Source organism: Chrysemys picta, chromosome 1 (assembly GCF_011386835.1).
Source record: "Chrysemys picta bellii isolate R12L10 chromosome 1, ASM1138683v2, whole genome shotgun sequence".
NCBI lineage: Eukaryota > Metazoa > Chordata > Testudines > Emydidae > Chrysemys > Chrysemys picta.
Window position 1 is genome coordinate 84566336 of NC_088791.1, and position 27875 is coordinate 84594210.

Below are 27875 nucleotides of genomic sequence, written 5' to 3' on the forward strand. Positions count from 1 at the left end.
TTGGTCTGACCCAGTATGGGCGTTCTTATGTTCTTAATAATTACCCATAAGTCAGACCTATACCAAGCAATTTATGACAATTTGACAGTGAATATTATGTCTGACAACATAACTAGCTTTCTGTGAAATATGCTATTTGCTTCGATGTTCCACTGGATTATATGTAGGAAAATGGTATGATGACAGAATAATATCAAGTCCTTTATTTATTTATTTTTTAAAATGCACCACAGAGTTAATCGTGTTTGTGTTTCTCTAGGTAGAAAATTAAATAAGACTTTCTAAACAGACCCATTAAATGTAAAGCTTTATTATTGTTTTAATGCTTACCAGGTACTCGAAGACGAGAGTCAAAGATTTCTCTGTGTGAACAATATCATGTAAAGTAACAATATTTGCATGCTTTAGGTCTTTTAATAATGACACTGTAAAAGAGAAAAAAAGAAAATTAAAGCTTAAGGATAGGACTTGAGGGGAAAACTAAGGAGTAAATGTATTACTAATTAATCCAAATTTATTAGTTATTTGTTTAATTTCTATGGTAATTTAAATTTAGTTTTCACAATTTAATATTTAATAAAGCATTAAGTTAATCCATTCATTTACATAAGAAAATTTCTAAAAACACAAATTCATCTAGGGCACACTGTGAAGCAGACAAGACCGTGTACCACCACTGAACTGCAGAGTTATAATTAATTCATACACTATATGGACAGACAGTATTTCAGGCACAAGTTAGTCATGTCATGTTATATACTCTAAACTCCAGAAAGTTGTTTGCTTCTGTTATAATTAACAGTAAATTATAAAAGCCTCAATAATTTCTAACACTTAGAAAGCTTCATTTATTTGAGAACACAATTACAGTCCATGAAATAAATGCATTTGAAATGTGTCTCAAAATTGCAACTCAATTAACTTGATTGCAGTACTCCATATGATAAATAGTGTTAGTTATTGTAATATCCAGTTTACATGAGAATAGCATCAATTCTTTGGCCAAACGGTATAATTTCAGTTAATGATATATTTTAAATAAAAGGAAAAAAATATTTTCCGCACCTTCTCTTATGGCTGTGCATGGTGCTCCCTCTTCATGTTCCAGTCGGATTTCTTTTAGAGCTACCAGGTTCTCTGTCAATTTACTTCTTCCCTTATATACTGTTGCATAAGTACCCTATGTGGTAAGGGGAAAGGAACACATTTAAAACTTTTCTTTTATAGAAAGCGAAACACACACACACACACACACACACACACACACACACACAACCCCTACCCCAAACAAATAAGATCTATGACAGGTCCTACAATTAGTTTCATTTTGGTAGCAGCAGCTTCTGGAAATAACTCAATTTATTTTTTCTTCTTCTTCTTCTTCTTTTTTTTTTTTTTTTTTTTTTTTTGACACAAGCATAATTCATCAATGACTTTCAGACACAGGCCTTGATTTTCAGAGAGTCTGAGCACTCTCAAACCTAGATGAAGTCAATGGGAGCTGCAAGTTTAGAACCTTCTGAAAGTCAGGCCCAAACCTTTTAAGATATGTCAAGGAAACGGAAAAGAAGCTATCAAAAAGAATAAAAATATGTTCACTATACATTTAATTTCACAGGAGAAGACAGGTAAAACAAATACAATTTTTCACTTTTGCTGACCTAATGGACAGTGTGGATTATTAAGCTCATCTTTTGGTATTTGCTTCATTAGTCCAATATAAGCTTCAAAAAACCCAGAAAATGTGTTACATAATTATACAGGGTACTGGAGAGAGATTCCATTTCAGAAGATTGCTACAATCAGTTTATATTAAATATCAAAAATAAGGGACAGTATCATCTTGGGATATGTTACATATCCTGTATTGTTCATTACACTATAGAGTAATTAAAATGAAATACAATAAATCCATATCTATGCAGACCATCACCCTATATATTTATTAACATGTTCACAAAGATATGTAACATTACATCAGGTTATAGAGCTATCCAATATAAAAGGAGTTTAATTAAATGATAGGCATTTGGAGAGGGCTGAAACATTGCATCTCAAAAACAGAGGATTCATAATTGCAAAGTCAAGTAACATAGTATACAATATATGTGTGCTTTTGCATGTGTGTTTGTATAGCAGTCATTAGTATCTAACTGCTGAACAGGCAACACAGGCCTTCATAGCAACTGTTCATAGGATTTTCTAGTGGAGGATTTTCTATTGGAGTTTTGCTTTTTCCCAAGCTCTATGAAACTATTTGGTTTGGTGGTGGTGGTGTTTTGTTGTTGTTTCGTTTTTGGTAACAGTATGCATATATACATATGTATATTGACAAGCTGAGTGATAGTGACATTGCTTTGTGTGTTAACATATATGTTTAGTTTAACGAAAGAGCTCTATCAAATATGTAGATACAATGTAGTTCAACTTTAAAACCAAAGTCAACATATAAGTAAGTTCCAAGTAAAGAAAGCATTTATTATTGTCAAAATGATAATCACTACTGAACAAAATTATACAAACCTCTCCAAGCTTTTCCAATTTGATGTAAGTTTCCATTTTCCCAAATCCAATTTCTGACTGTAATGCAAGCAAAAAGATGGTACATTTAGTATAAACATAAAAATTAATCAGGAGCAGTATTTCACTGTATATATATCACTTATTCAACAAACTAAAAACATTTGTTTAATAAAATATCCTAAAGTGGTGAAGCAATCTTTATAAAATTGTTAGGTTTTAAGAATTATTTTAGCACATCATATTACAAGGACTTGTCTCCAAAGAACCAATCCTGAAGCTCAGCATGCCTTCCTAACATCACCTCTAGTCAGCTATCAACTTAAATTTAAGAAGGTACAAACTGACCACCCTATCTTCCCTCCCAAACGCTCTTTACTCTCCCCATTTTGTCACTGCTGACAACATCAGTGGGGCCTGTAACATGGGGATCATCTTAGACTGCTCTACCACCTCCCTTGCTCACCATATCCAAATCCTCGTGCTTCTCCCTCAAAAACATTTTAAAGATCACGTCTTTTCCTGCTAAACACTTGCTTAGGCCCCCATCACTTGGCTTGCTTACTGCCGCCATGTCCTCTCTGACACCTACCTTGTCCCACTTCAGTCCGTACCAAACACTGCCAGTAAGATCCTCACATTTCAATCTGGCTGTGTCACCCCATATCTTTGAATCCTCCCACATCTAGTTCCCACTTCTTGTCTTTGCCTTCTAGGACCTGCATAATTCTACCTGGCCCTATTTATCAGCATTTGTCTCTTTGCATGTTGCCAGCCTTGACCCCTCCTCTTTGCCAATGCAAAGTCTTGATGCACTGTTTGTCCACATCTCCAACAAATGCCCCCCACGAGTTGGACTGCAAGCCCACTAACTTCTCTTTCAATTCCCTTCTCTACTCATCTACTTGATGCCTGCAAGTAACTATAATGTAGTCATTGTAGGGTAATTTCTATTTACAATAAGACCACTTTACACTGCTCTGGCCCAAAAGGGGCCAGAATGCAGACATTTAAAATGGGCTCGTATAAATTAGCCTCTGCAGTGTCAAAACTCAGCTCTTCCTGGGGTTTGACTTCATTAACAAACTAATGATCAATAGGGTAGTAACGTCGGATCCAAGCCTACTTCCTAGGTTTGGCTGCTTCTTCACTTTCTAATTCAGGGCAGCTCTATGTCTCAGATTCAAGATTCGTCTGACAGGGAAGTGCTACTCTGAAGTCTCCTTTTTCATTGTTTCCAGCTGGAGGGACTTTCCCCACAGTTTTGGTATTTGTAGCAGGTGCTGTGAGGTGGAGCTAGCTTCATCCCCTATTTCCCAAACAGACCAGCATGTGTTTTTTGTCCACTCCATCACAGGGCTTCCAGGCTTCCATTATAAATCTTATGTTCATTCCTCTCATAACTTTGTACAGGAAATATAGTTTTGCAGGAAATAAAAAGGAGGAGGAACTTCAGGTCACCACTTCCTATACTGCAGAAGAAATGAAGCCCAGTTGCTGGTGTTAGGGTCCATGGACAGTTTCTAGCATTTAAAAACACTTTCAAGGGATAATTCACGAAATAACCTGAGTGTTTGGAGGCTACGAGACTGTAATTCACATAATGAGTTTGGGTACATTTTGGCAGATTTTACAATGTTTACTCTATCTTTTTCTCCAATTATTTAATTAAGAATAGAATCTAGAGTAGCCAACAATACAATACAAGTGCATTCACCAGAGGCAGGGATACCTAATCTGCCCCCTACTCATTTGTATTACAATATTCATGATGTTACAATACAGATCAGTGTAAGCAGTGTCAGGGATCATGGAATGGTATTTACCTTGTTCCATTATTACATTCCCTGTAAAGCATATATGAACTAGTACTCTAAGGAGATAGTGTGGATGTTCTACCAGTTGTGGAAACATGTTAACATAATGTCATTACTTACCCAATTTAATGTATGTTGCATTAAACTCTTTTTTGAAAGTAGTTTGACTTTAGGCTATCATGTATAAAGATCAAATGCTATACAGCATTCTATCAGAGTAAGACACATGTTCTCTAGCATTAATTAAAATCCACCACTTGGCTAGAGGAGAAGATGGGTAATGTAGCTATGTCAAGACAGATATTCAACAATATCCAAGGTTTGCTTGCCTAGATGGTTTGGCACCAGTTGTGGTATATTTTAGCGGAACAACACTAAAGAAAAAAACTCCAGTGAAAGAATATTTAAACATAGTAAGCTTTCATTTTTCCTTCAAAGGGTGCCTAGGCTACTTACTAATTGTAAATTAGTTTTGCTGTAATACAAGTCTGCAAATCAGGACTTGTATATGCAGGTTTCAAAATTCTATTTATAGCCTCTTATTTTAATAGTTGATGCACTGAAGGTATCCATTCACCATACTGTATCTCTCAATACACATTAGTATAGTAAATGAACTATTATACAAAACTATTAAAAAAAATGTCAGTGGTACGATTTGGAAGAGGCACAGTCAGGTCTAAAGTTCAACCAATCTTCATCGTATTTTTTTTAAATTTCTACTAATCCTTGAACATATATCGGTTTTCAAAACAAAGGATGCAACATATGTAAATTGTAATTACTACTCTCCAGGCAACCTTTCAGTCACAACCCCAGAGAACTGGGTTTCATTTCATTTCAAGAGAGCAGTGCAGACTGACAGAGTGGAAGGACAAAGCAGCACGTGCATGCCCACAAACCAAAATGCAGCTGGCAGGTTTCATTTTAGACCTAGAAGCCCTGACAATATCTTTAAAGTACAGAGAAAAACCTCAACAACAACAACAAAAAACCAGACAAAAAAACCCCCAACACCTCCACAATCCATCCCCACAACTTGTGACAGACGTACCATTTCAAATACATATTATATTCATTAGAGGGCACTGTTTTTCTTATTTTCATTCTAGAATGCAGAGGGCATCCTAGACCAGACTGCTTTAGAGCTAACATATAATAAGTATGAATTTTAGATGCAGAGAAAAAAATAAGACTAAATATTATAATCCAAGCCTTCAACGTTTACTGCAGTACACTGTTACCTCAGAAAAGAGAAAGTTACCAGGGGACGGTATTGCTCATAGATGTGATAACAGTAACTCCAAAATACTTAAATAAATAGTTAATGATCTACAAAGTATTGAAACAAAGGTATTACATAGCTAATTACATCAACTCAGCAGAGGCATTTAGATATTTTCACATATCTAATTAATAAATAAAGCAGAATGTTCTTGCAAGAAAATTAATAAAATCAGCAAATAGAATTTATAAAGCTATTCAATTTCTTTCTTTATTTTTTATGCTTAAAAATGCTCCTGATAATGGCCTGGTTTGGAATGGGATAGAAAGTCTTTCATATCTGGGTCAATAGTCAGAATCCAACCTAGATCAGTAATGACTGAAAAATTATTACTTTTCAGATGGCTACTTGATGGCCTATGTTAAATGAAGTAATAGTCCATTTCCTAGGAGACAGAACTATAACTCTTAAGTCCAATTCAAATTGTAGGATCTATAATAATACCACAATTATAAACACAGAGCTCTCCTCCCCAAAAAGAATACATTTAAAAAAAAAAAAAAGAAGTTACCTAAATGTAATTTTGCATGCTTTATTTGAATTGATTTGCTAACTAACCTTGAATCTATTTTTTTAAATAAAACAAAAACCTAGAACACCATGTCAACATAACAGTGGGAAAAGAAGAACATTTGTTATCACCATATTTGCCGAACTCCAAAAGAACATGTGTGTGTGTGTGTGTGTTTGTATAGCAGTCATTAGTATCTAATTGGTGAACAGGTAACACAGATCTTCATAGCAACTGTTCATAGAGGACTTCCTAGTGGAGTTTTGCTCTTCTCAAACTCTATGATTAAAAAATGTTTTCCCTTAGGCTGCGCTAACTTAGGGATAAAATATGCACCACTGAAGTCAGTGGGAATTTTACCACTGACTTCAATGAATGCTGGCTCTGGCCCTTAGTGAGGAATGATGGTGAGAAAAATCTGCAAAACGGAAATAAAGAAAACTGGAAGAGAAAAATTTAGAAGTTTCATCCTGTAAGTTACTGAGCTTTCCCATGAATTTTAATAGGGAGTAAAGGGTGCTCGGCATCTCTTGGCTGCACTCAGCACCTTGTAGTCTCAAATAGAGTTAAACAATATATAACATGAAAATACATGGTATGCAGAGATATGACTGGAACTGACACTTTTCAAGTAGAACAGGTTTGTTTGGGAAGCAGAGATAACAGAAACTTACTAGTGATGCTCTACGAGAACGTCGACTCATCGGTTGATCAAATGGTGGACTGTTTATCTGCAGCTTTTCTAGATATCCATCAGGTATCCTGATGTCTGCAGGCAGTGACAAGCGCTTGTTCAGATCCTGAAGAAATAAGTAAATATTGTCAAAAGGACACAGGTCAATTTAGGGCTCAAAATTAGGCTGTGTTAAAACAAGTCTTTACAAAGATTATCAACTGAAGTATTTCTACAATTAAAAAAAGAATCAAGGGAAACAGTTTACTAATTTAAAAAAATTACATTCTCCTCTCATACTTATAACACAAACACTTCAGCAACTGGCTACGAAAGGAGATCCAGAAAATTCAGAAACTGATCTAGAAACTGACTAATTTACTGTCATAGGAACAGCTGAATGAAACGTAAAAAGTAAACAAATACAAATGGTAAAAAGTAATTGAGATTTTTAAAAATATTTTCAGTTTCAATAATTTATGATGTAGAAAATAGGTAGACCCAAGACTAGTAAGGAAATCCCTTTTCATAAAAACAATGAAACAAAAAGTGTCCCTTACGTAGACTGAAGAGTTAGCTATTTTGTTTTTATTCTGTTAAATATTAAAGTAACTTAAGAAATTGGTTTTCAATCTCATCTGTTCTGCTCCTACCTTGACAGTGTGGCAAATAGAATCACTTCAGCAAAATGGCCACCTCCCTTATTTGAATCATATGACAATTACAATTTAAAGTGTCAAAAATACATTTCCCAGTTTACTGTGTTAAGCTCTCCTTACTTTGTTAACTTTTAGAAAGCTATCATAGAATATCAGGGTTGGAAGGGACCTTAGGAGGTCATCTAGTCCAACCCCCTGCCCAAAGCAGGACCAATTCCCAACTAAATCATCCCAGCCAGGGCTTTGTCAAGCCTGACCTTAAAAACCTCTAAGGAAGGAGATTCCACCACCTCCCTAGGTAACCCATTCCAGTGCTTCACCACCCTCCTAGTGAAAAAGTTTTTCTTAATATCCAACCTAAACCTCCCCCACTGCAACTGGTACCACTGAGAACAGTCTAGATCCATCCTCTTTGGAACCCCAAATCATCAACCAATGCTAGTATGGGTCAAAATGCCTTTATATCGAGCAAATTTTGAAATAGAAATTCATGATATTTCTGAGATATAGATTTTCACAAGTTGTTTTCAGTTTGGTTTTGAACTTAAATATATCAGAAAATGAGACATCAATTATTCTTTTTAGTTGCTCAGTTGCCACCACAGAGATTTATTTGAAGGAGATCCTGAGATACACAACAAGGGCAGATAAGTATCTCCTAAAATAAAGTCATTGTTGTCAAATAAATAGGGTTTACCCAGGGTAAACAACTCTATGTTCAGTAACTAGCTGCACATTTACCTAGATACACCCTGCAAAGGAGCCAGTGCTCTTGGCTGTGCAGAGCAAAAACCCTGAATGCTTTTAACTTAGGTACCTCAGAGACTCCCTTGCTCATCATGTGTTTCCACAGCAGCCGGTGGAGATAAGATGAGGCACTAAAGCTAACAGCCTCCAGGTTTAAACAAGAATGACACTGCTGGCAGCAGGATGTTTTTAGTGAAGAATTCTTGACTCGGGAATTTGCTCCTCCCCTTGGTTCAACAAAGGCAAGGTCTGTTGACTAGTAGGGCATGCTGCAAAGCCTACCTATATGCTCACATTGTCTAAAAGCTGAAGTTTTGATGAACTAGTTGGCTTGGGAAGGATTTAATGTTTATACTGTATTTGCATTACGTGCCTAGAATAATGTTATCCTGAAATAAATATATAAGAAAGCTGCATGAAACTCAGCAGTTCATGGCATTTCCAATAGGGATAGGTACACCACAATGCATGCCAGAGACTGACTCACATTTGTGCATGTGCTATATATTGTGGCCAGTGGATTTGCACATTTTCAGTGAGATGCCACTGAGGCCTGAATTTCTGGCACATGGCTCACATCCAGGAGGCCTCTTTCTTTTTCACTCACTCCCCAAATCCCTTAATGAGATATAATGCTATGTGCTTTATCTAGACTTTTGTAGTGAGTGAGGATTATGCCCAACACCCGCTTCATGACGTAGTTTGAAAACTCAAAATGAATGTGTTAATATTTTGAACAGAAGTATGAAATTAGGCACACAATTTGTAATAAATGAAGTGTTGCTGAGCATCTGAATGAGGGAGATGACTGAAATGTCAACCAGCATTTCAAGCTTCAATTCTACAAAATATCAAGATTGTGGCTTCGCAGTTCTTGAATAATTTTCAGCTTTGATATTCAATAATTTTGATATCATTGGCAATTTAAACACTGCCTATTGTTTTTTTTGGAAGCATGAAAGAACTTTACAACAAAGAAATTAGTTAATTATAGTGGGAGCTGGTAGTGACCCCCTATACTTAGGTAACCTAACACTTGACACTATAAGCGATTCTTGTGACCTCTTTTTAAGAAGGTCTGATGCTTCCATTGTTTGCAGAGGAACACTGAAAAATCAGCAACGATGAAACCCTTGAGCTAGAGAAGTGCCTTTTCATTGTCCTATGAAATTCCATTTGGGCTTACCTCAATTATAAACCTCTTTAAAAAAAAAAAAAAAATCACCATTTCCTTACTGCTGTTTGCATTCCACAGGAAGACTTTGGCAGCATGCCAAAATAATAACCAAACACCAACACTCTAAAGAGAAGGCTTTACCCTGCCACCAAAGCAGCAGCTGCAGCCATAGCATTACATACTGTACTGGGAATGTGTGGGAGCTGTTGGCTCACCGGGGTTGGGGAACACAGGGGAGAGGACTAGACCAGTGGTTCTCAACTTTTCCAGACTACTGTACCCCTTTCAGGAGGGTGATTTGTCTTGTGTATCCCCCCCCCCCCCCCCCCAAACTACTTGCTTACAAAATCAGACTTAAAAATACAATACGCTATTACTGAAAAATGGCCGACTTTCTCATTTTTACCACATAATTATAAAATAAATCATTTTTAATATAAATATTGTACTTACATTTCAGTGTGTAGTATATAGAACACTATAAACAAGTCATTGTCTGTATGAAATTCTGGTTTGTACTGATTTCTCTAGTGCTTTTTATGTTGCCTGTTGTAAAACTAGGCAAATATCTAAATGAGTTGATGTACTTCCTGGAAGACTTCTGTGTACCCCTTGGGGAACGTGTACCCCTGGTTGAGAACCACTGGACTAGACCAAGAGATCCAGGATCCAGCATATGGCCAAAGTATTTCATTCTCCCTTCTCCAGGAGCAGAACGTAGGGCAAATACTCCCCAGCTTCAAGGATAGAGAGGAGAAGAGAGCTCAGCTCGGTTCCCCAAACACCTCCTAGACCCAGCACATAGAATTAATAGTCCACCATTTCCCCCTCTGGGATAACAGCGTACTCCTGCTGCCAGCTAACACAGTCCTGTAGCTTAAGTGGTAGATGTCCATGCTGTAGGTGCAGAGTTCAATCCATGCTGATCGTGCATGATACTACAATTTAAATACATTTTTACAGCTTTTTGTACATAATTAAATTTAGAAAAAATAAGGTTTACATGATGTGTAGATCAGCCCATGTAATGAACTACTCTGGTGAATCATTAAATTAAATATTATGACTAGGTTTTAAAAAGGTGCTGGATAATTTTATTACTAATCTACATTTGTATTGGTATAAACGGAAATCTTGATAATGATGATACAATCTCCTGCTAGTTTCTGGTGATAAGGGTCAAAGTTTTTCTATATAGCACTGTAAAGATGGGTTGGTGTATCACCTGGGGTGAAGGGTGAAGCATTCAACTTCACGTAATGCCTTCTTGGCACTGGATTCTAAACAAGCCAAGATTTACCAATGATCTTACCTACAGAAGCAGAATATTTTCATGAATTTAATTTTCCAATGCTTTTAAAATGTCATCTTCCACAAGCATTATATTTGGTGAATTTAGGTTTTTCAGAAAGTCAAGTAATCATTCAATAGATAGTATATCATACTGGTTAACAGAGGCAGGGTGTCAGATTATTTTGAATTACCTACAGACTTTATGAAAGTAAGGCTGAGTATTACTATAGTAAGTGTTCTTTTATGATTGGTTCCCTATTAGAGTGACCAGACAGCAAATATGAAAAATCAGGAAAGCGGGGGGGGGGGGGGGGGGGGGGGAGAATAGGTGCCCATATAAGAAAAAGCCCAGAATATTGGGACTGTCCCTACAAAAAATCAGGACATCTGGTCACCCTATTCCCTATTAAGTGATGCTGTTGGACAGCAAATATCTTAAGAAGCTGTAGACCAGGGCTGTAGACCAGGGCATTTCAAGTAGTGGGCCACAACTCAGCGGTGGGTGCTGGGAAGGCATTCTCAGCTAGTTACATTCTACCAGCTGAGAGGGGAAGAAAAGCAGAAATATTGCTGCAGTTCTTAAATCCAAGCAGGAGTTTATGCAGGGAAGGGAAGCAGCTCTCTTATGCCTGCTATTGCTGCTCTACTGTCACCTGACACAGAGAAGTTCTTGCCCTCCCTTTATCCCTCCTTCCCTTCCTACACAGCACTCTTCTTCGGAGCACAGAAACTGGTGCTTCACAGCTAGTTATGCAGCCTTGAAGCAGCACTGCCAAACCAAGAGCTAAGATTTGTGTGGGAAAGAGGGAGCAGACATCCCACCATATAGCCAACCTCCAGTATCTCTCACAACACCTCCCAATCCCCAGAATTGTCCCATTAGCATTCACATTTAGAGCTGGGTGAATAACTAATGTTTTAGTTCACTGGCAGTTCCAACCCCCCCTCACCCCCCCAATTCAGTTCTGTTCAAACCAAATCTGAAATTTTTCAGAATTTTTGGTAAATCAATAAAGTGTGACCCAAAAATATTTTGTTTCCAGATATTTTTTAAAAGGGCTTGATTCACAAAACAAGGAGATGGTGGTGGTGCCTTCCCCTATAACTTTACTCCTGAGGGAATTCTGCACCAAAAAATTTAAAAATTCTGCGCCAACCCTCGCCCCACACACAATATTTTAAAATTCTGCATATTTTATTTGTCAATAAATAAATGTTGAGGCTCCAGCATAGCAATGGGGAGCAGAGGCTACTGGCTGCACAGAGGTGAGAGATCTTACAGCCCCCACCCCAGGACATGGACTCGGCAGTAAAGCTGCACCCGATCCTGACACAGCGCAAGGGCAAGGCCTGTCCCAGAAAGTGAGAGGGACAGTCATGCACAACTGATCCGGGTGTGGGCAAGCAGGCTCAGCCTGGCAGGATCGAAGTGTGGAGGGGAATAGTGTGTGGGGATCCAGGTGTAGGGTGAGAGGGTTCTGTGTGGGGCAATCTGGGTGTGGGTGGCTCATTGGGGTCCAGGTGTGTGGGGGGGATATGGATGCGCAGGGACTTGCTGGTGGGTGCAGGGGGAATGGGACTCTGCAGGGCGGTCAAGGTGAAGGTGGTTGGGGGCTCAGTGGGGGGGGGATCCAGGTGCTGGAGGAGTGGGGCTTAGCGGGTTGAGGGTCTGAGTGCAGCTGGTTGGGGCTCTGGGGTGGGTGTGGCAGGCTCGTCAGGGTAGTCCAGGTGCAGGGGGGGTGGGATTTGTCTGGATGGGGATTGGAATACGGCAGGCTCATGGGGGGGGGGGTCTGGGTGAGGGTCTGGAGGTGGGGGGGGGAGGAGGTTGAGTCTCAGTGGGGGGTGGGGTCTGGGTGCAGGGGGCTCTGGGTGCAGGGGGTGAGGTTCGGTGGGGTGGGGATTTGGGTGTGGGGGTCTTGGTGGGGGGGAGGGTTCTGGGTGCAGGGGGGAAGCTTGGCTGGGTACGGGGGGTCCAGATGCATGGGGGTTGGATGAACAGGGCAGCAGCTCTCCATACAGTGACCACCTGCCCCTGTGGCTGAGGAGCAAGCGGGGAAGGAAGCGGGGTGGGGCTGAGGGTGCGGAGCTTCCTGCAGCTGGGGGAGGTTTCTGGGGATGCATCTGACCCAGCCCCAGGCCCTCCTTGCAGGGAAAGAGGAAGCTAGCAGCTGAGCCTGGTGCTGGGTAGAAGCCACCAGTCAGGGCATCCCTCCCCCCCAAGTGATTTACCTCTCCGCCAGCTGCTCCGGGCACTTGAAGCGACACACCCACATTGCTGGAAGGGATGCGTGACCAGTCTTGTGGCGTCACTTTGCTTCCCCTTCAGAAAGTCATTTTTCTGCCGGGAAGCAAAAAAAATCTGCGGGGGACATGAATTCTGTTTGCACACAGTGGCGCAGAATGCCCCCCAGGAGTACGTAACTTTTAGCCTAGTGGTTTAGGGCATTCAGCCAGGATGGGGAAGACCAGGATTCAATTCCCCCCCCCCCCCCACACACACACACACCTGACAGAGAAGGGAGCTGAACATGGAACTGGAAACAAAATATTTCAGTACAGTAGTTACAAGAACACACCTGCAGAGAACTTTTAAAAAATTGCTCTCCTACTCCCCCCCCCCCCTTTTTTTAAACCAGGAGCTACGAGACTCTTAGTCTCAATGAACTTTATTGAACTGTGAACTTTAAACTGGTGTACAGTGTGCCAACAATACTTAATACAGGTAGCATGGGTTTGTAAGTAAGTACTCATGTGAAGGCTAACGACTGACTCAGACAGAAAAATACCAATACAAACAAAAAACCCACCTCCCTTATACACATAAGTCCCTAAACAGCAAATTTTTCTAAAAGAAAACACAAAAGTGACCAAAAATATACCTTTTTTTTTAAATTTTGGACTGTGGCTTTTTATCTGTACATGGATTTTGTGTAATGAAATATGTATCCAATATGTAAGCAAACAATTCTAAGGTGAGGGAGAATGAAAATACTTCCATTTTCTTCTGTTTTAAAATCACTATTATCTGTTAAGAATACATTATTTTGATGTTTATATGTGAAATTGTCGAATAGTAAATAAAAGCAAATTCCTACTCAATATGTTAAACTTCCAAAAGCAATATTATATATATATATATATCTTTCGCAAGTTTTAAATATTGTATGGAAAGATCAATAGCTATCTAGTGGATGCTAAATAATCACTGCCTTAATATTTGCTCTACCTTTTAAATTTTAACTGCCCCCTTCTTTTGTTAATGACAGGGGGACTGATGGTTTTCCCTATGTTCTTAATAATTCTGAGTACCTTAATTATGTTCCTTAAACTTATCTCCATTACACAATGTTAAAACAGTTTTAGTCATCTCCCATCATACAAGTTCCACTCTCTCTGTAACCTATTTCACATCCTCTCTCTTCAGCTTTTGAACTTTTGCTATAATTTCAAAGGTAAGGCAACCAGAATTTGACATCCTATCCCAGGATGGATAAATGAATTTATGTATGTATTTATTTATTTTTAAAGCAAGATTCATCTGATCGTAGAGTATTTCAAAAGATGGTAATAGATTACTCCATCTACACAGCGAGCACAGAAATATTCTCAATTAATTCCTAACTTCCAGACACCCGGTATTCAAAATTTTAGACTTCAGAGACAAGATGTAGATTATGAATGCTATACATAAAATGAAAAATCTTCACCTTAGGAGGTTAATGTAATGGCATTTTCCTTGCATGTCACCTTTAACTAACTTCAATTTGTATGCCAGATATTATTGCTTGAAGATGATAAGTTTCTCAATTATGATTCTTCCATAACTATCCCTAGGGATATTTTATCACTGAACAAGTCATACTGGCCAGTAAGTCTGGTTTTGAAACAGGTCAGCTGTTAAGAATAGATCTGCTATATTTGTCAATGGATTTTTGATATAAAGAAATACTAAATTATGTTCTTGTTGCAGTGTTTCAGCAATTCTTCTCAGTTTCCAGCCCTGTATGCCTTAACAGTTCACATTAAAAAGTTAAATTACTTTTTGACCTTTTTTAAAATTCAGTTTAATTCTATTTTCTTGCAGCACTCAAACAAATCTATATAGCCTGGTCTGGTGTCAAGATGAGACCCACTGATGGTATTATTACAGACAAGTAGTGCTTAGTCTAATTTTGTTTTAAATGATCAGGCTGAGGAACATTTGAAAATTATGGGGCTATCCTTACAAATAATAAATTCAGAAGCAATCGCTGATCATGGACAAAAAGAGAAGAAAATGTGTTCACTACAGATTGACTGTACTTTAAAAGAAAAATCTGAGTGATTCTCAAAAGATGTGTCACTTAAGTGTGCTGGATGGTAATATACTGGCGAACCAGAGCATGTATTTATGCGCTCATGAGCAACAGTGTATTCTGTTTTATGCATTCTTCTTTGAATTTATCTCCAAAACATGCTATATGCCAGTTGTTTCACTAAAGGTAACAATATGAAGGAGCGCTTTCCCCCCCTTCCCTCTGCTTATCTTGCATTTCCTCTCCTCATGCATTGTGTGTATTCTCAATCATGCTTTAACAATGGAATAGAATCGTAACAATAATTAAGTGTAGATTGTGACAGACCCACAATATCCTGCAATACCTAGAATGAACTTTACTGAATTAAGTTAAACTTTATTGAATGAAGTTTAACATCTTTGGAGTGTATTGTATTAAAAATGCAGTTGTGTATGTGTTATTATGGAATTGTAGATATGTACCTTCTCTAGGAAACTGACTAAAGCAATCGCTGGAAGGTATTAGGAACTTCAAAGGCCTTTTTGGAACAATACCTGTGAAGTGGATTTCCCAGAAGTACCTGAGGAATGCAAGTGACCCACTTCCCTTGTCAAGCTACACCCTGGGAAGGATACCCATTGTCTACTAATTACTTGCTCCTGGAAACTCCAGATCAAACCCCATTGAACTCTATAAAAGGTCGACCAAACATGTCGTGGGGGTGCTAATTCTGAGCTGAAACTGTGATGAACTTGTAACCACAGGGAATCCCCCTGGGGCTAGGGTTTGAAGAACTGCTCCTGCCAGAATCCATGTTAGGGTAGGGGGTTAACTCTATTAAGTTTATTAGGATGGGTAGTTTCTTTTATTGTTTTTAATATGTTTTCTCTGATGCTTTTTACCTTAAAAATAAAGTAGGCTTGCAAAGGAAGTTCTGTGTGGTACCTTATAACTGTAGCATTTACGTTTGTTAACCATCTCTAAAGAGACAATAACCATGTTCTGCTTGGGCAGGCTGTCTCTGCTGGAGACAACACAGTATAAGCAGAGAACTGTGCAGCCCAGAAATACTCCAGTCAGAAGGGAAAGAGATGTGCATCTCCACCCAGGAGAGGCAACAGCTGAGGAGATGGACGCCTGAAAGTGTGTTCCCTATTAGTGGAAATACAGGTGTGGTTTCCCTGAACTGTGACAGACCACTTTTAATATTTGGTAGGGCACCAAAATTACATTTATCCCAGCAGTACCTAGTCTGGAATAAAAACTCCTGAATACTTGAGTTCCTCATACCAAGCTATTTCTCTGATCTGCCTTTCAATAATGTTAAACTCACAAGTTGCTGTAGACTTATACATCTGCCCGGGTTATTCCAGAATACCTTGCTTCGGGGTGTATGAAGCTGAAAAACTTGTTTTTGATCCTACTTGGTATATCTGCAGTGATGATTTAAGTGCAGCATTCTAGTTAGGCAATATAAAAAATGACAGCTCCTGTAGTTTCAAACAAGTCAGAAAAAAGAAAGAAAAAACCTGGCCTCTCTGGCTTTCCCATCTTGTGTTCTCTTCAGTCACTCCAAACTGCTACTCTGAATATCAACTTCCTCATATTAGAGAGACAAAGGATGAGATAATAATCTTTTATTGGACCAGCTTCTGCTGTTCAGAGAGAGAGAAGCTTTTGAGTTTACTCAGAGCTCTTCAAAGAAGCTCTGTGTAAGCTTGAACACTTGTCTCTCTAACCTACAGAAACTGGTCCAATAAAAGAGATTGCCTCCCACCTTTTCTCTCTCTAATATCCTCGGACAAACACAGCTACAACAACACTGCATACTGTACAACTTCCTCATAGGCCATTCAATCAGGACACTCCCTTCTCAAGAGTCTCGTCACCAGTGGCACTCTCTTGCCTTCCTTCTCAAACTCAAACTTTTACTTCTCACATTCAGCTCTATACAATCCGACTCCTTTCCTCACTGCTTCTTTCATCTCCATTCCCCCTGTCCCTGCTCAGCACAAATTTCCCAACTATCCTCGTAATTGGATCTGTGAGCCTTCTTCTACGTTGCACTTTATGCTGGGAAATCTCTCTCTTTCACCTAATGGATCAGACTTCCTGCCTGTCATTGAAATCCTGCCACAAATATACATACTTCCATAAAGTCTAACGACTTTAATCTACCAAAGATGCAGTGCTAAACTGTTTTTAAGCATAGGGTTGGCAGTTAGAAGAGTTGGGTTATATTTCTGACTTATGCCAATTCACCATGTAGCCTTAAGCAAGACTTGTCATGGGCTTCAATTATCCCATCTGTAAAAAAAGAAATACTAAAGCTTACAGAGCTACATGGACTGCTTTAAAATCTATAGATTAGAATATGCTATAAGTGTAAAATATTTAATTTTTAAAAGATGCACTGTTATGTTAAAGTATCTTCTGATCACCCTGTGTACTTTGTTTTAGAATGGGGACAGTGTTTTTCTCTGTATTATACAATGCAGAAGACATTATTGATGATCAGAAATATTACATATTATTAACAAAATGACAAAGGAAACCACAGAGCCACATGGTTGCAGAATTCCGGATTCCAACTCCCACTATGTCACATGCTGCATCTCAAGTAGGAAGGGGGAGAAACGAAAAGCCAGCCTACTTTCATTTTTGTCTTCCACCAATGTGCCAGCTTGCAAATTTTTGCTTGCTGTTAGACTGGCGGTAGAAGGCAATAATGAATAATCTTCTCTGAGAGACACTGGGCTGCAAATGCTGTCAATTTCTCAATTACTAGAATGACACAGTATTTCTTCAGCACTGTTCCTTTCATTTGTGCCTCCCACGGGTGTGCTCACAACTGGAGTTTTAAAGTAACAATGCTCAAGGTTCTTCCTGTCATATACGTAACAGGAGGGGAAAATAAAAGCAGGACCAAGTTATAGGGAAGAAGTTAATGGAAGAAAATGCCTAACTATCCAAAACTATCTAGTCTCAGACATCAAACAAAGAGATTTATGTTGCCTTTGATTGGTAATTTCTTTAGAGTCCCAATTCTTACTGTTTGGGGTTCTAGGCTACATACAGTAATCAGACAGATAAGGCACTTATTTTCCAGACCACTGTAGTGCATGTTGGCAGACCAAGCAAATAGATGAAATGCCATGTTCACATTTCAGGATGAACTTTGGGATTTGATCACTGAGGCTTTTTACCATCACCACCAAGAAAAAGAATTGTACTTTCAAGTCCATAGATGTCAGTATGATTGCCCAAGTAATCAACAATAGGTCAAACGAAAATGATTTGTTCTCTTGTGGGCGTACGTATCAGCCTGAATCAGCCATCTCACTAGTTAGAGCTAGTATCAGCAAGACAACATGTCAGCTGCAGCCACAAGCTGCTCAGTAAAGCTTTTGTTCACTGAAGAACACTTAATGAGATTAAACAAACCACATGATAATTTGTCTACTCTACACAGTTCAACTTCATAACAAGCTGACCCTAAAAGCCTGGTTATTTCTATTATATACATTTACACACACCCAGAACAATTTACAAATAAAAAAGGACATACTATACCATATGCTATTTAATGTTATGCAGACTGGAAGCAAAATAACAAATGAAAAATATTTGTTTGTACAAATGAGAGACGAGACACAAATGTAGAAGCCTAAGGTGCCACAAGTACTCCTGTTCTTATATCATACTTATGCACACATATACCGTATTTCTATTCTTTGCTATGATCCTATACAGTATTGAGTTGTTTTTGAAGGCTGCCTCATCAAATTTCACTGCATTTTTGTAACATGACAGAGTTGGCACACTTACAGCCAAATGGATTATCTAAAGAAACCTGACATATAATAAATTTGCTAGAGGCAAAAGTTAGCAGAAAAGACTACCACAGAGAACAGATTTACAGATATTTTTTTATTGTTTAGTTATAGTGCTCTAGACTTAGTAAATTTTGCAGCCTTGAAATGAGAAACCAAAATCTACACATACAAAAAACCATTCATTCCAGACAATGTGCAATCTTCAGAGGTTTTTGTGTGTGTTTTTGTTTTTTATAAAAAAAACCCTTGTTAAATAGGCATTTTAGTTGATTGGTTTAATATCTTGGGAGGGTTGTCTATGCAAATTGTCTTATTGGTATATGTTTATATTTTGGTAATGCCCAATCTTTTTACTGTGACCAACTGCAAGATTTTTTTTTTAAATCTATCCATCCATCCATCCATTTAGTCTCTATTACATTATACATTTCCTAGCACAATTAGCCCCTGGCTTCTATGCACTATTGTAATACAAATAATAATAATTTAAAAGCACAACAAATATCTGTCACTGGGATAGAGGAAGGCAATGAAAATATGACACTCATTAAGAGTGATCTGACACTAGCTAACATCTAGATAATACTTCCCCACCAGAATGATGAATAAATCCACAAGAGAGTAGTATTTTCTAATTTTTGAAAAAGCCAAATAAATAAAAGCATCTAATGAGTAACTATACAATGCTTATCTAACCATGGGCTTCAGGAAATGGTGAAACATGAATCACACTACATTGGCTCACTACAATATCCTCCCAGGTCAGGCACACTCCCAACTAAAGGTAGTGACTAACACTTCCATCATATAGGAAATGAATTTTTCTCCTACACAGAATGATTTACAACTGATTGTTTTAGATCTCATATATGACTTCACTTTGCTGATAGCACCAGCTAAATTAAATGCAACTACTGAATGTTCTGTTAAATGAAATAAAATACATGAAAGTTATATTCTGAAGCCCAGACAGATTTTTATCCCAGTTCCCTAAATGGCCCCCTCAAGGATTGAACTCAGAACCCTGGGTTTAGAAGGCCAATGCTCAAACCACTGAGCTATCCCACGAAGGAAGGAGATTCCACCACCTCCCTAGGTAACTCATTTCAGAGCTTCACCACCCTCCTAATGAAAAAGTTTTTCCTAATATCCAACCTAAACCTCCCCCACTGCAACTTGAGACTATTACTCCTTGTTCTGTCATCTGGTATCACTGAGAACAGTCTAGATCCATCCTCTTTGGAACCTCCTTTCAGGTAGTTGAAAGCAGCTATCAAATCCCCCCCTCATTCTTCTCTTCTGCAGACTAAATAATCCCAGTTCCCTCAGCCTCTCCTCATAAAAGTCATCTGCTCCAGCCCCCTAATCATTTTTGTTGCCCTCCGCTGAACTCTTTCCAATTTTTCCACATCCTTCTTGTAGTGTGTAGTGAGGCTTCACCAATGCCAAATAGAGGGGAATGATCACGTCCCTCGATCTGCTGGCAATGCTCCTACTTATACAGCCCAAAATGCCGCTAGCCTTCTTGGCAACAAGGGCACATTGTTGACTCATATCCAGCTTCTCATCCACTGTGACCCCTAGGTCCTTTTCTGCAGAACTGCTACATAGCCACTTGGTCCCTAGTCTGTAGCAGTGCATGGAATTCTTCCGTCCTAAGTGCAGGACACTGCACTTTTCCTTGTTGAACCTCATCAGATTTCTTTTGGCCCAATCCTCTAATTTGTCTAGGTTCCTCTGTATCCGATCCCTACCCTCCAGCGTATCTACCACTCCTCCCAGTTCAGTGTCATCTGCAAACCTGCTGAGGATGTAATCTACGGCATCCTCCAGATCATTAACAAAGATATTGAACAAAACCGGCCCCAGGACCGACCCTTGGGGCACTCCACTTGATACCGGCTGTCAGCTAGACATGGAGCCACTGATCACTACCCATTGAGCCTGATGATCTAGCCAGCTTTCTGTCCACCTTACAGTCCATTCATCCAGTCCATACTTCTTTCACTTGCTGGCAAGAATACTGTGGGAGACTGTATCAAAACCTTTGCTAAAGTCAAGGAATAACACATCCACTGCTTTCCCCTCATCCACAGAGCCAGTTATCTCATCATAGAAGGAAATTAGGTTAGCCAGGCATGACTTGCCCTTGGTGAATCCATGCTGACTGTTCCTAATCACTTTCATCTCCTCTAAGTGCTTCAAAATTGATCCCTTGAGGACCTGCTCCATGATTTTTCCAGGGACTGGGGTGAGGTTGACTGGCCTGTAGTTCCCCGGATCCTCCTTCTTCCCTTTTTTAAAGATGGGCACTACATTAGACTTTTTCCAGTCATCCAGGACCTCCCGCAATCGCATGAGTTTTCAAAGATAACAGCCAATGGCTCTGCAATCACTTCCACCAACTCCTTTAGCACCCTTGGATCCAGTGCATCTGGCCCCATGGACTTGTGCTCGTCCAGCTTTTCTAAATAGTTCTGAACCACTTCTCTCTTCACAGAGGGTTGGTCACCTCCTCCCCATACTGTGCTGCCCAGTGCAGTAGTCTGGGAGTTGACCTTGTTCATGAAGACAGAGGCAAAAAAAAAAAAAGCATTGAGTACATTAGCTTTTTCCACATCCTCTGTCACTAGTTTGCCTCCCCCATTCAGCAAGGGGCCCACACTTTCCCTGACCACCTTCTTGTTCCTAACATACCTGTAGAAACCCTTCTTGTTACTCTTAACATCCCTTTCTAGCTGCAACTTCAAGTGTGATTTGGCCTTCCTGATTTCAGGCATTGCATGCCTGAGCAATATTTTTATACTCCTCCCTGGTCATTTGTCCAATCTTCCATTTCTTGTAAGTTTCTTTTTTGTGTTTAAGATCAGCAAGGATTTCACTGTTTCATATTCATTCTGCGGGGAAGAGAGATTCTTTCATTTCTTTTTAATTCACAGATTTGGATTAATACAGGGGTTCTCAAATTGGGGGTCAGGACCGCTCAGGGGGTCAAAAGGTTATTACATGGGGGGTCGCGAGCTGTCAACTTCCACCCCAAATCCCGCTTTGCCTCCAGCATTTATAAGGTGTTCAATATATAAAAAAGTATTTTTAATTTATAAGGTGGGGTCGCACTCAGAAGCTTGCTATGTGAAAGGGGTCACCAGTAAAAAAAGTTTGAGAGCCACTGGATTAATAGATATATGCTACACTGTGTAACAAACTGGTATTAATATGACTGGAACTGCTTACATCAATCATAGTCATTCAGAAGCTGCATTCCACAAGTACAAGCTCCCTCAATTAATTCAATGATCTAGCCTTTAATCAGAGAAAAAGTTATATAGTACACTATATAAAAATACCAGAACTCTGATCAAATGTAGGCAATAAAGCTCAATTACAAGTGTCAGTTTAAGGTTAAAAAATCCATAATTACATTAAAACTTTGCTATAAATTGTGCCCAGTTTTTGATGGATGCTGTGGATTGGTTTTTATTATTTTGTTGTTTAGTAAGTTCATGGAGCTCAGACTCCATGCAAATGAATGCAAAGAAAAGAAAATGAAAAAAAAATGTAGTTCTGTTTCTCTGACTAAATTATATTGCAGGATTCTCTCAAATTCAGGTATTAGGCTCCTTATCACAAATCAGGCTGAACTTCCTAAGTTCTTAAGGTTTTTGATTTTAGGAGGGCAGTCGTAGCAGGGTAAAAAACAATCCAGGCATGATGTGCCATCCCTTGCTGTGTTTAAGCGCTTGACTCTGAATATTCTAATCAGTTCCTGTGATTGTGTGGGAGGCAAAGTTCCCAAAAAGAAAAGACAATGCAAGATGATCAGCATAAGATAAAAACATGCTTCAGAGAAAAAATTAAAACAAGATTTTAGAGAAATAAAACAACACAAAAAAGGCAAGGTCCAAACATTGAAGGGAGGTGGGTGGGTAAGTGAGAATCCTGAAAGAATTAGAAAGTAAATACCTCTTTCTTCTCTTCTAGGCAAGATTCTCATTCTCGGTGAACAAGAAGCTCAACAGATGTCCCAAAAGAAAAATTAGAGTAAACTGCAACAAGAAGCAATAACAAGGCCAATTCACAACATTCAAGATGGCAGAAACAGAAGGAAAATCTTGTGCAAAAATTGGCCAACTGAAAACATGGAACTTCTCAAAATAGAAGAAAATTTCTGGGGATGGGAGAGTCTGGCCTCAGTGATCTTTTGAGTTCTGGAGCACCAAGTCTACAATAGTATCCCCTCCTGCAGGATGCATCCAAATATTAATTTTGTATGTTGTGTAGATAGATAATCATGAAGCTTCTTTACAGACATTTGTGTTTGAAAGGGAAGACTGAGGTTGCAACTTTGTCCTGAATCAAATGAGCCTTACATATAGCTTCCTTGTCTCGGGCCAGTCAGGTCACAGCAAAGTGACAGGCTTTTAAGACATCCCATTTAGGCAATGATCCTTATAGTAATGATTTTGCCTACAGTGTTGGCATCAAAACAAACAAAAACAAAAACTGGTGATCTTCCTAGGGGCTCTAATCATCAAACAGAAACACAAGGACCTTTTGGCATTGAGTATATGGAGAAGGACCTCTCTATGATGGAAATGTAGGTGTGACAAATGTTGAAAGGATGACAGACTCTTTAAATTGGATTTCCAACATCATCTTGGAGAGGAATCTTGGATGAGATTACACTTACCCTTGCAAAAATCTAGTAAAAGATGGGTCACTAGGGCCAGGAGTTTGCTCACTTTGCATGCTGAAGTCATTGCCACCAGGAAAAAGATGTTTCATCTAAGGAACTTAAACTCATAAGCCAAATAGTTTAAAAGGAGTTTCCATCAACTTTGTCAGGGCCACATTAATATCTTATGACACAGGGAGCTTTTAAATTAAGGGTTTCAAAAGTATCAAGTCCCTCTGGAACCTGATGGCAGAAGGCTGCATAAATATTGGTCTACCTTCAACTAGCTCATGAAAGGCTGGAGAAGCTGCCAAACATAGCTAGTGCTTACATTAGACTCAGCCAGGTGAAACAAGTAGATCAGCAGATTCTGAGAATCAAGTAAAGGGGTCTCAAAGTAGGCTTGATTACACTACACTGCAAAGTTTTTCCACTTGGAATCACAGAGTCTTCTGGTAGATGGCTTTTGAGAGCCACCTGTTCAAATATACCATACCTATGGATTTTCTATCCTGTTGGGAGCACACTCAGAATTTGGAACAGATTGATGTGCCCTGGTCTTAAGAGACAATATGAAGCTAAATTCTATCTAATGGAATAGACTTTAGTAGTCAGCAATACATTGAGAGTCATATCTGTCTAGTCCAGTATGGGACTAACAGGTTCATTAAACATATGCTCCTAGCGAGCACTGCAAGTACCTCTGCTACATGGAGGGAATAGCAGGAAAGCATACAGAAGTTTCCTTCCCCTTGCCAATAAGGTATGTTTTAGTGCCGTGAGCAAAAGACCAATAGCATTATTTTCATATGTGGCAGAGAAATCCACCTGTGCTGTCTCCCACTGGAAAAAGGTCTGATCCACCAGTTCTCAGACTCAGAATTCTCGTGAGGCTCTATTAAGGATTAATTCTGTCTGTCAGTGATTGTATTCTCTTTCCCTGCCAGATACATGATAACTTGGAATGCCTTGTGAGACAAAGTCCATTCCGACACCTGCAGGATATCCCAACACAGGAGGCAGAGCACAGTGCTTCCCTGCTTATTTATGCAAACCACAGAGCCCTGCATTTCATTTTGAACCATATTAACTTTTGGGATACCAGGTCTCTGAAGGACTGCCATCATCTTCAAAACATTTGTATGTTAGTATATGGCAGTCAGAGGCTTAGGGATACCCACAGCATGGGGTTGCATCCCTGACCATCTTGGCTAATAGCCACTGATGGACCTAGCCTCTATGAGTCTATTTCTTTTTTGAATCCAGTTATACGTCTGGCCTTCACAACATCAACTGACAATGAGTTCCACAGGTTGATTGCATTGTGTGAAGAAGTATTTTCTTTGTTGTTTGTTTTACACCTGCTGCATATTAATTTCATTGGGTTACCCCTAGTTCTTGTGTTATGTCACTTTCTCCATACCATTCATGATTTTACAGACCTCTATCGTATATCCCCTAGTCATCTCTTTTCCAAGCTGAATTATCCCAGTCTTAACCTTTCCCCATATGAAAGCTGTTCCATACGCCTAATCATTTTTGTTGCCCTTCTCTGTACCTTTTCCAATTCTAATATATCTTTTTTGAGTTGGGGCAACCAGAACTGGACACAGTAGTCAAGCTGTCCGCATACCCTGGATTTATATAGTGGCATTATGATATTTACTGACTTACTATCTATTCCCTTTCCTAATGGCTCCTAACATTCTGTTAGCTTCTTTGATTGCTGCTGCATACTGAGCTGATGTTTTCAGAGAACTATCCACGACTCCGAGATCTCTTTCTTAAGTGGTAACAGCTAATTTAGACCCCCATCATTTTGTATGTACAGATGGGATTATGTTTTTCACTGTGAATTACTTAATCAGCGTTGAATTTCATCTGCCATTTTGTTGTCCAGTCATCCAGTTTTGTGAGATTCCTTTGTAACTCTCTGCAGTCAGCTTTGGACTTAACTATCTTGAGTAATTTTGTACCACCTGCAAACTTTGTCACTTCCCTGTTTATCTCTTTTTCTAGCTCATTTATGAATATGCTGAACTGCACTGGTCCCAGTATAGATCCTGTGGGGACCCCAAAAACTGAACATTTACGGCTATCCTTTGTTTCCTGTCTTTTAACCAGTTACCGATCCATGAGAGGACCCCCCTCTTATCCCATGACTGTTTACTTAGCTTAAGAGCCTTTGGTGAGGGACCTTGTCAAAGGCTTTCTGAAAGTCAAAGTTCACTATATCCACTGGAACACACTTGTCCACTTGTTTACTGATCTCCTCAAAACATTTTAATTGATTGGTGAGGCATGTTGATTCTTCCCCAACAAATCGTGTTCACCTATGTGTCTGATAATTCTGTTCTTTACTATCGTTTCAACTATTTGCCTGGTACTGAAGTTAGGATTACCAGCCTGTAACTACTATGATAGCCTCTGGAGCCTTTGTTAAAAAAGGCATTACATTAATTATCCTCCAGTCATCTGGTACAGACGCTGATTTAAGCAATAGGTTACATACCACAGTTGTTAGTTCTGCAATTTCCCATTTGAGTTCCTTCAGAACTCTTGGCTGAATACCATCTGGTCATGGTGACCTATTACTGTTTAATTTATAAATTTGTTCCAAACCATCTTCTGTTGACACCTCAAACGGAGACAGTTTCTCAGATGTCAACTAAAAAGAATGGCTCAGGAGTGGGACTCTCCCTCACACCCTCTGCAGTGAAGACTGATCTAAAGAATTCTTGCAGGTTCTCTGCAATAGTCTTATCTTCCTTGAGTGCTCCTTTAGCACCTCAATTGTCCAGTGGCTCCATTGATTGTTTGACAGGTTTCCTGATTCTGATGTATTTTTAAAAAATATTGCTGTTAATTGTGTCTTTTTGTAGTTGCTCTTCAAATTCTTTTTTTGGCCTGCCTAATTATATTTTTACATTTGACTTGCCAGGGTTCATGCTCCTTTTTATCTTCCTCAGTAGAACCCGACTTCCAATTTTTAAAGGATGCCTTCTTGTTTCTAACCAACTCACTTACTCTATTGTTAAGCCATAGTAGCATTTTTTTTGATCCTCTATTTTTTTATATTTGGGGTATACATTTAATTTGAGCCTCTGTTATGGTGTTTTTTTTAAAGTTTCCATGCAGCTTACAGGCATTTCATTTGAATGGGAGGTGTTAGTAAGTCATTCTTAATTGAAGAATGTCCTTCAACTGCCACAGGACCAAAAATGCCTAAGGTCATCTATTATCTGGATGCAATACGGTAACCCCTTTGTTGCTTGCTTTCAAGGGAATCACAGAAATGTATGGATGAAAGGGACCTTGAGAGGTCATCTAGTCCACCCCGCTGAGGCAGGACCAAGTAAACCTATACCATCCCCTGATAGATGTTTATCTAACCTGTTTTTAAAAACCTCCAGTGATGGGGATTCTACAACCTCCCTTGGTAACCTATTAGCACATGACCTGTCCCTTTTAGAGGCAGGAGACATATTAATTTTGAAGGTGGCCACTGTGAACTTTTATTTGACCAGATTCTGGTCTCTCAGATCTAAGATAGTAATATAATAATATGCATTCCTTTCCTTCACATTTCTCTCTTTACTTTATATTGCTTTATCATTTTCACCAAAGAGTTGTCATATATTTTTTCCAAGTTTAGAGATAAACATATCTGCTTTGAGGTGCTGAATAAAATAAAGTATTCTACCTGGATTTGCAGGTTATAATTGCACTGTATTTTCTGCCCTTTTGTATCTTTCTAGGCAGATCTTTGCACATGGAAATCAATAAAAATAAAAGTCAACTTTGCACATCTGAACGCAGTGTTTCAACTACCCTGGGCAAGAGAATCTGCCTGCCCCTCTTATCCTCCCAATGTGTCAAAACCTTATTGAAGGTTTTAGTTTTAATTAAATTAAATTAGAGCAACAATTTTATCACCTGATCCCAAGCTGTGATGACTCAACCCAAGATCAATGACTATTCTAATATGAAGGGGGAGATGTGAATTTTTGTTACTGAATTTTAATTGCTGTCATATTCACAGCATATTTATACCGATCCTATTATGATTACAGGAAAACTTATTGTATTCAGTTAATTATCTCCTTCAGTGGTGGGGTGGTCCGCTTGCTTAACAGTACAGCCAATGAAATCTCCAGCAATCCGCAACATTAAATTTGTTAACATATATTTTATGCAAACATTTATAATCGGAACTGGAAAACATCTCAAATGTTAGCTATGTTCACTATTAATATGCACTAAGTATTGGACTGCACATGTTTTCCAGTAAACATGCATAGAATATATCTTTTGTTTTCATGATGGATTGCTAATTTGCATATAAATATATAGTGCAACTACAAAACACTAGAGGAAATTCACAGTTAAGTCTGAAAAACAA

At 38.9% G+C, this 27875-nt stretch overlaps 1 protein-coding gene across 5 annotated transcripts in view; it reads right to left on the bottom strand.

The window, feature by feature from the left end:
• Positions 1 to 27875, bottom strand: part of CDK17 (cyclin dependent kinase 17) — a 167247-nt gene that overhangs the window by 16728 nt on the left and 122644 nt on the right. For all 5 annotated transcript variants that reach the window (XM_065560760.1, XM_065560754.1, XM_042859797.2 and 2 more), the window contains 4 exons: positions 6808 to 6933; positions 2524 to 2580; positions 1066 to 1180; positions 331 to 425 (listed from right to left, as the gene is read on the bottom strand). In XM_065560760.1, the coding sequence (XP_065416832.1) occupies positions 331 to 425; positions 1066 to 1180; positions 2524 to 2580; positions 6808 to 6933 (393 nt within the window). The remainder of the gene's footprint in view (positions 1 to 330; positions 426 to 1065; positions 1181 to 2523; positions 2581 to 6807; positions 6934 to 27875) is intronic.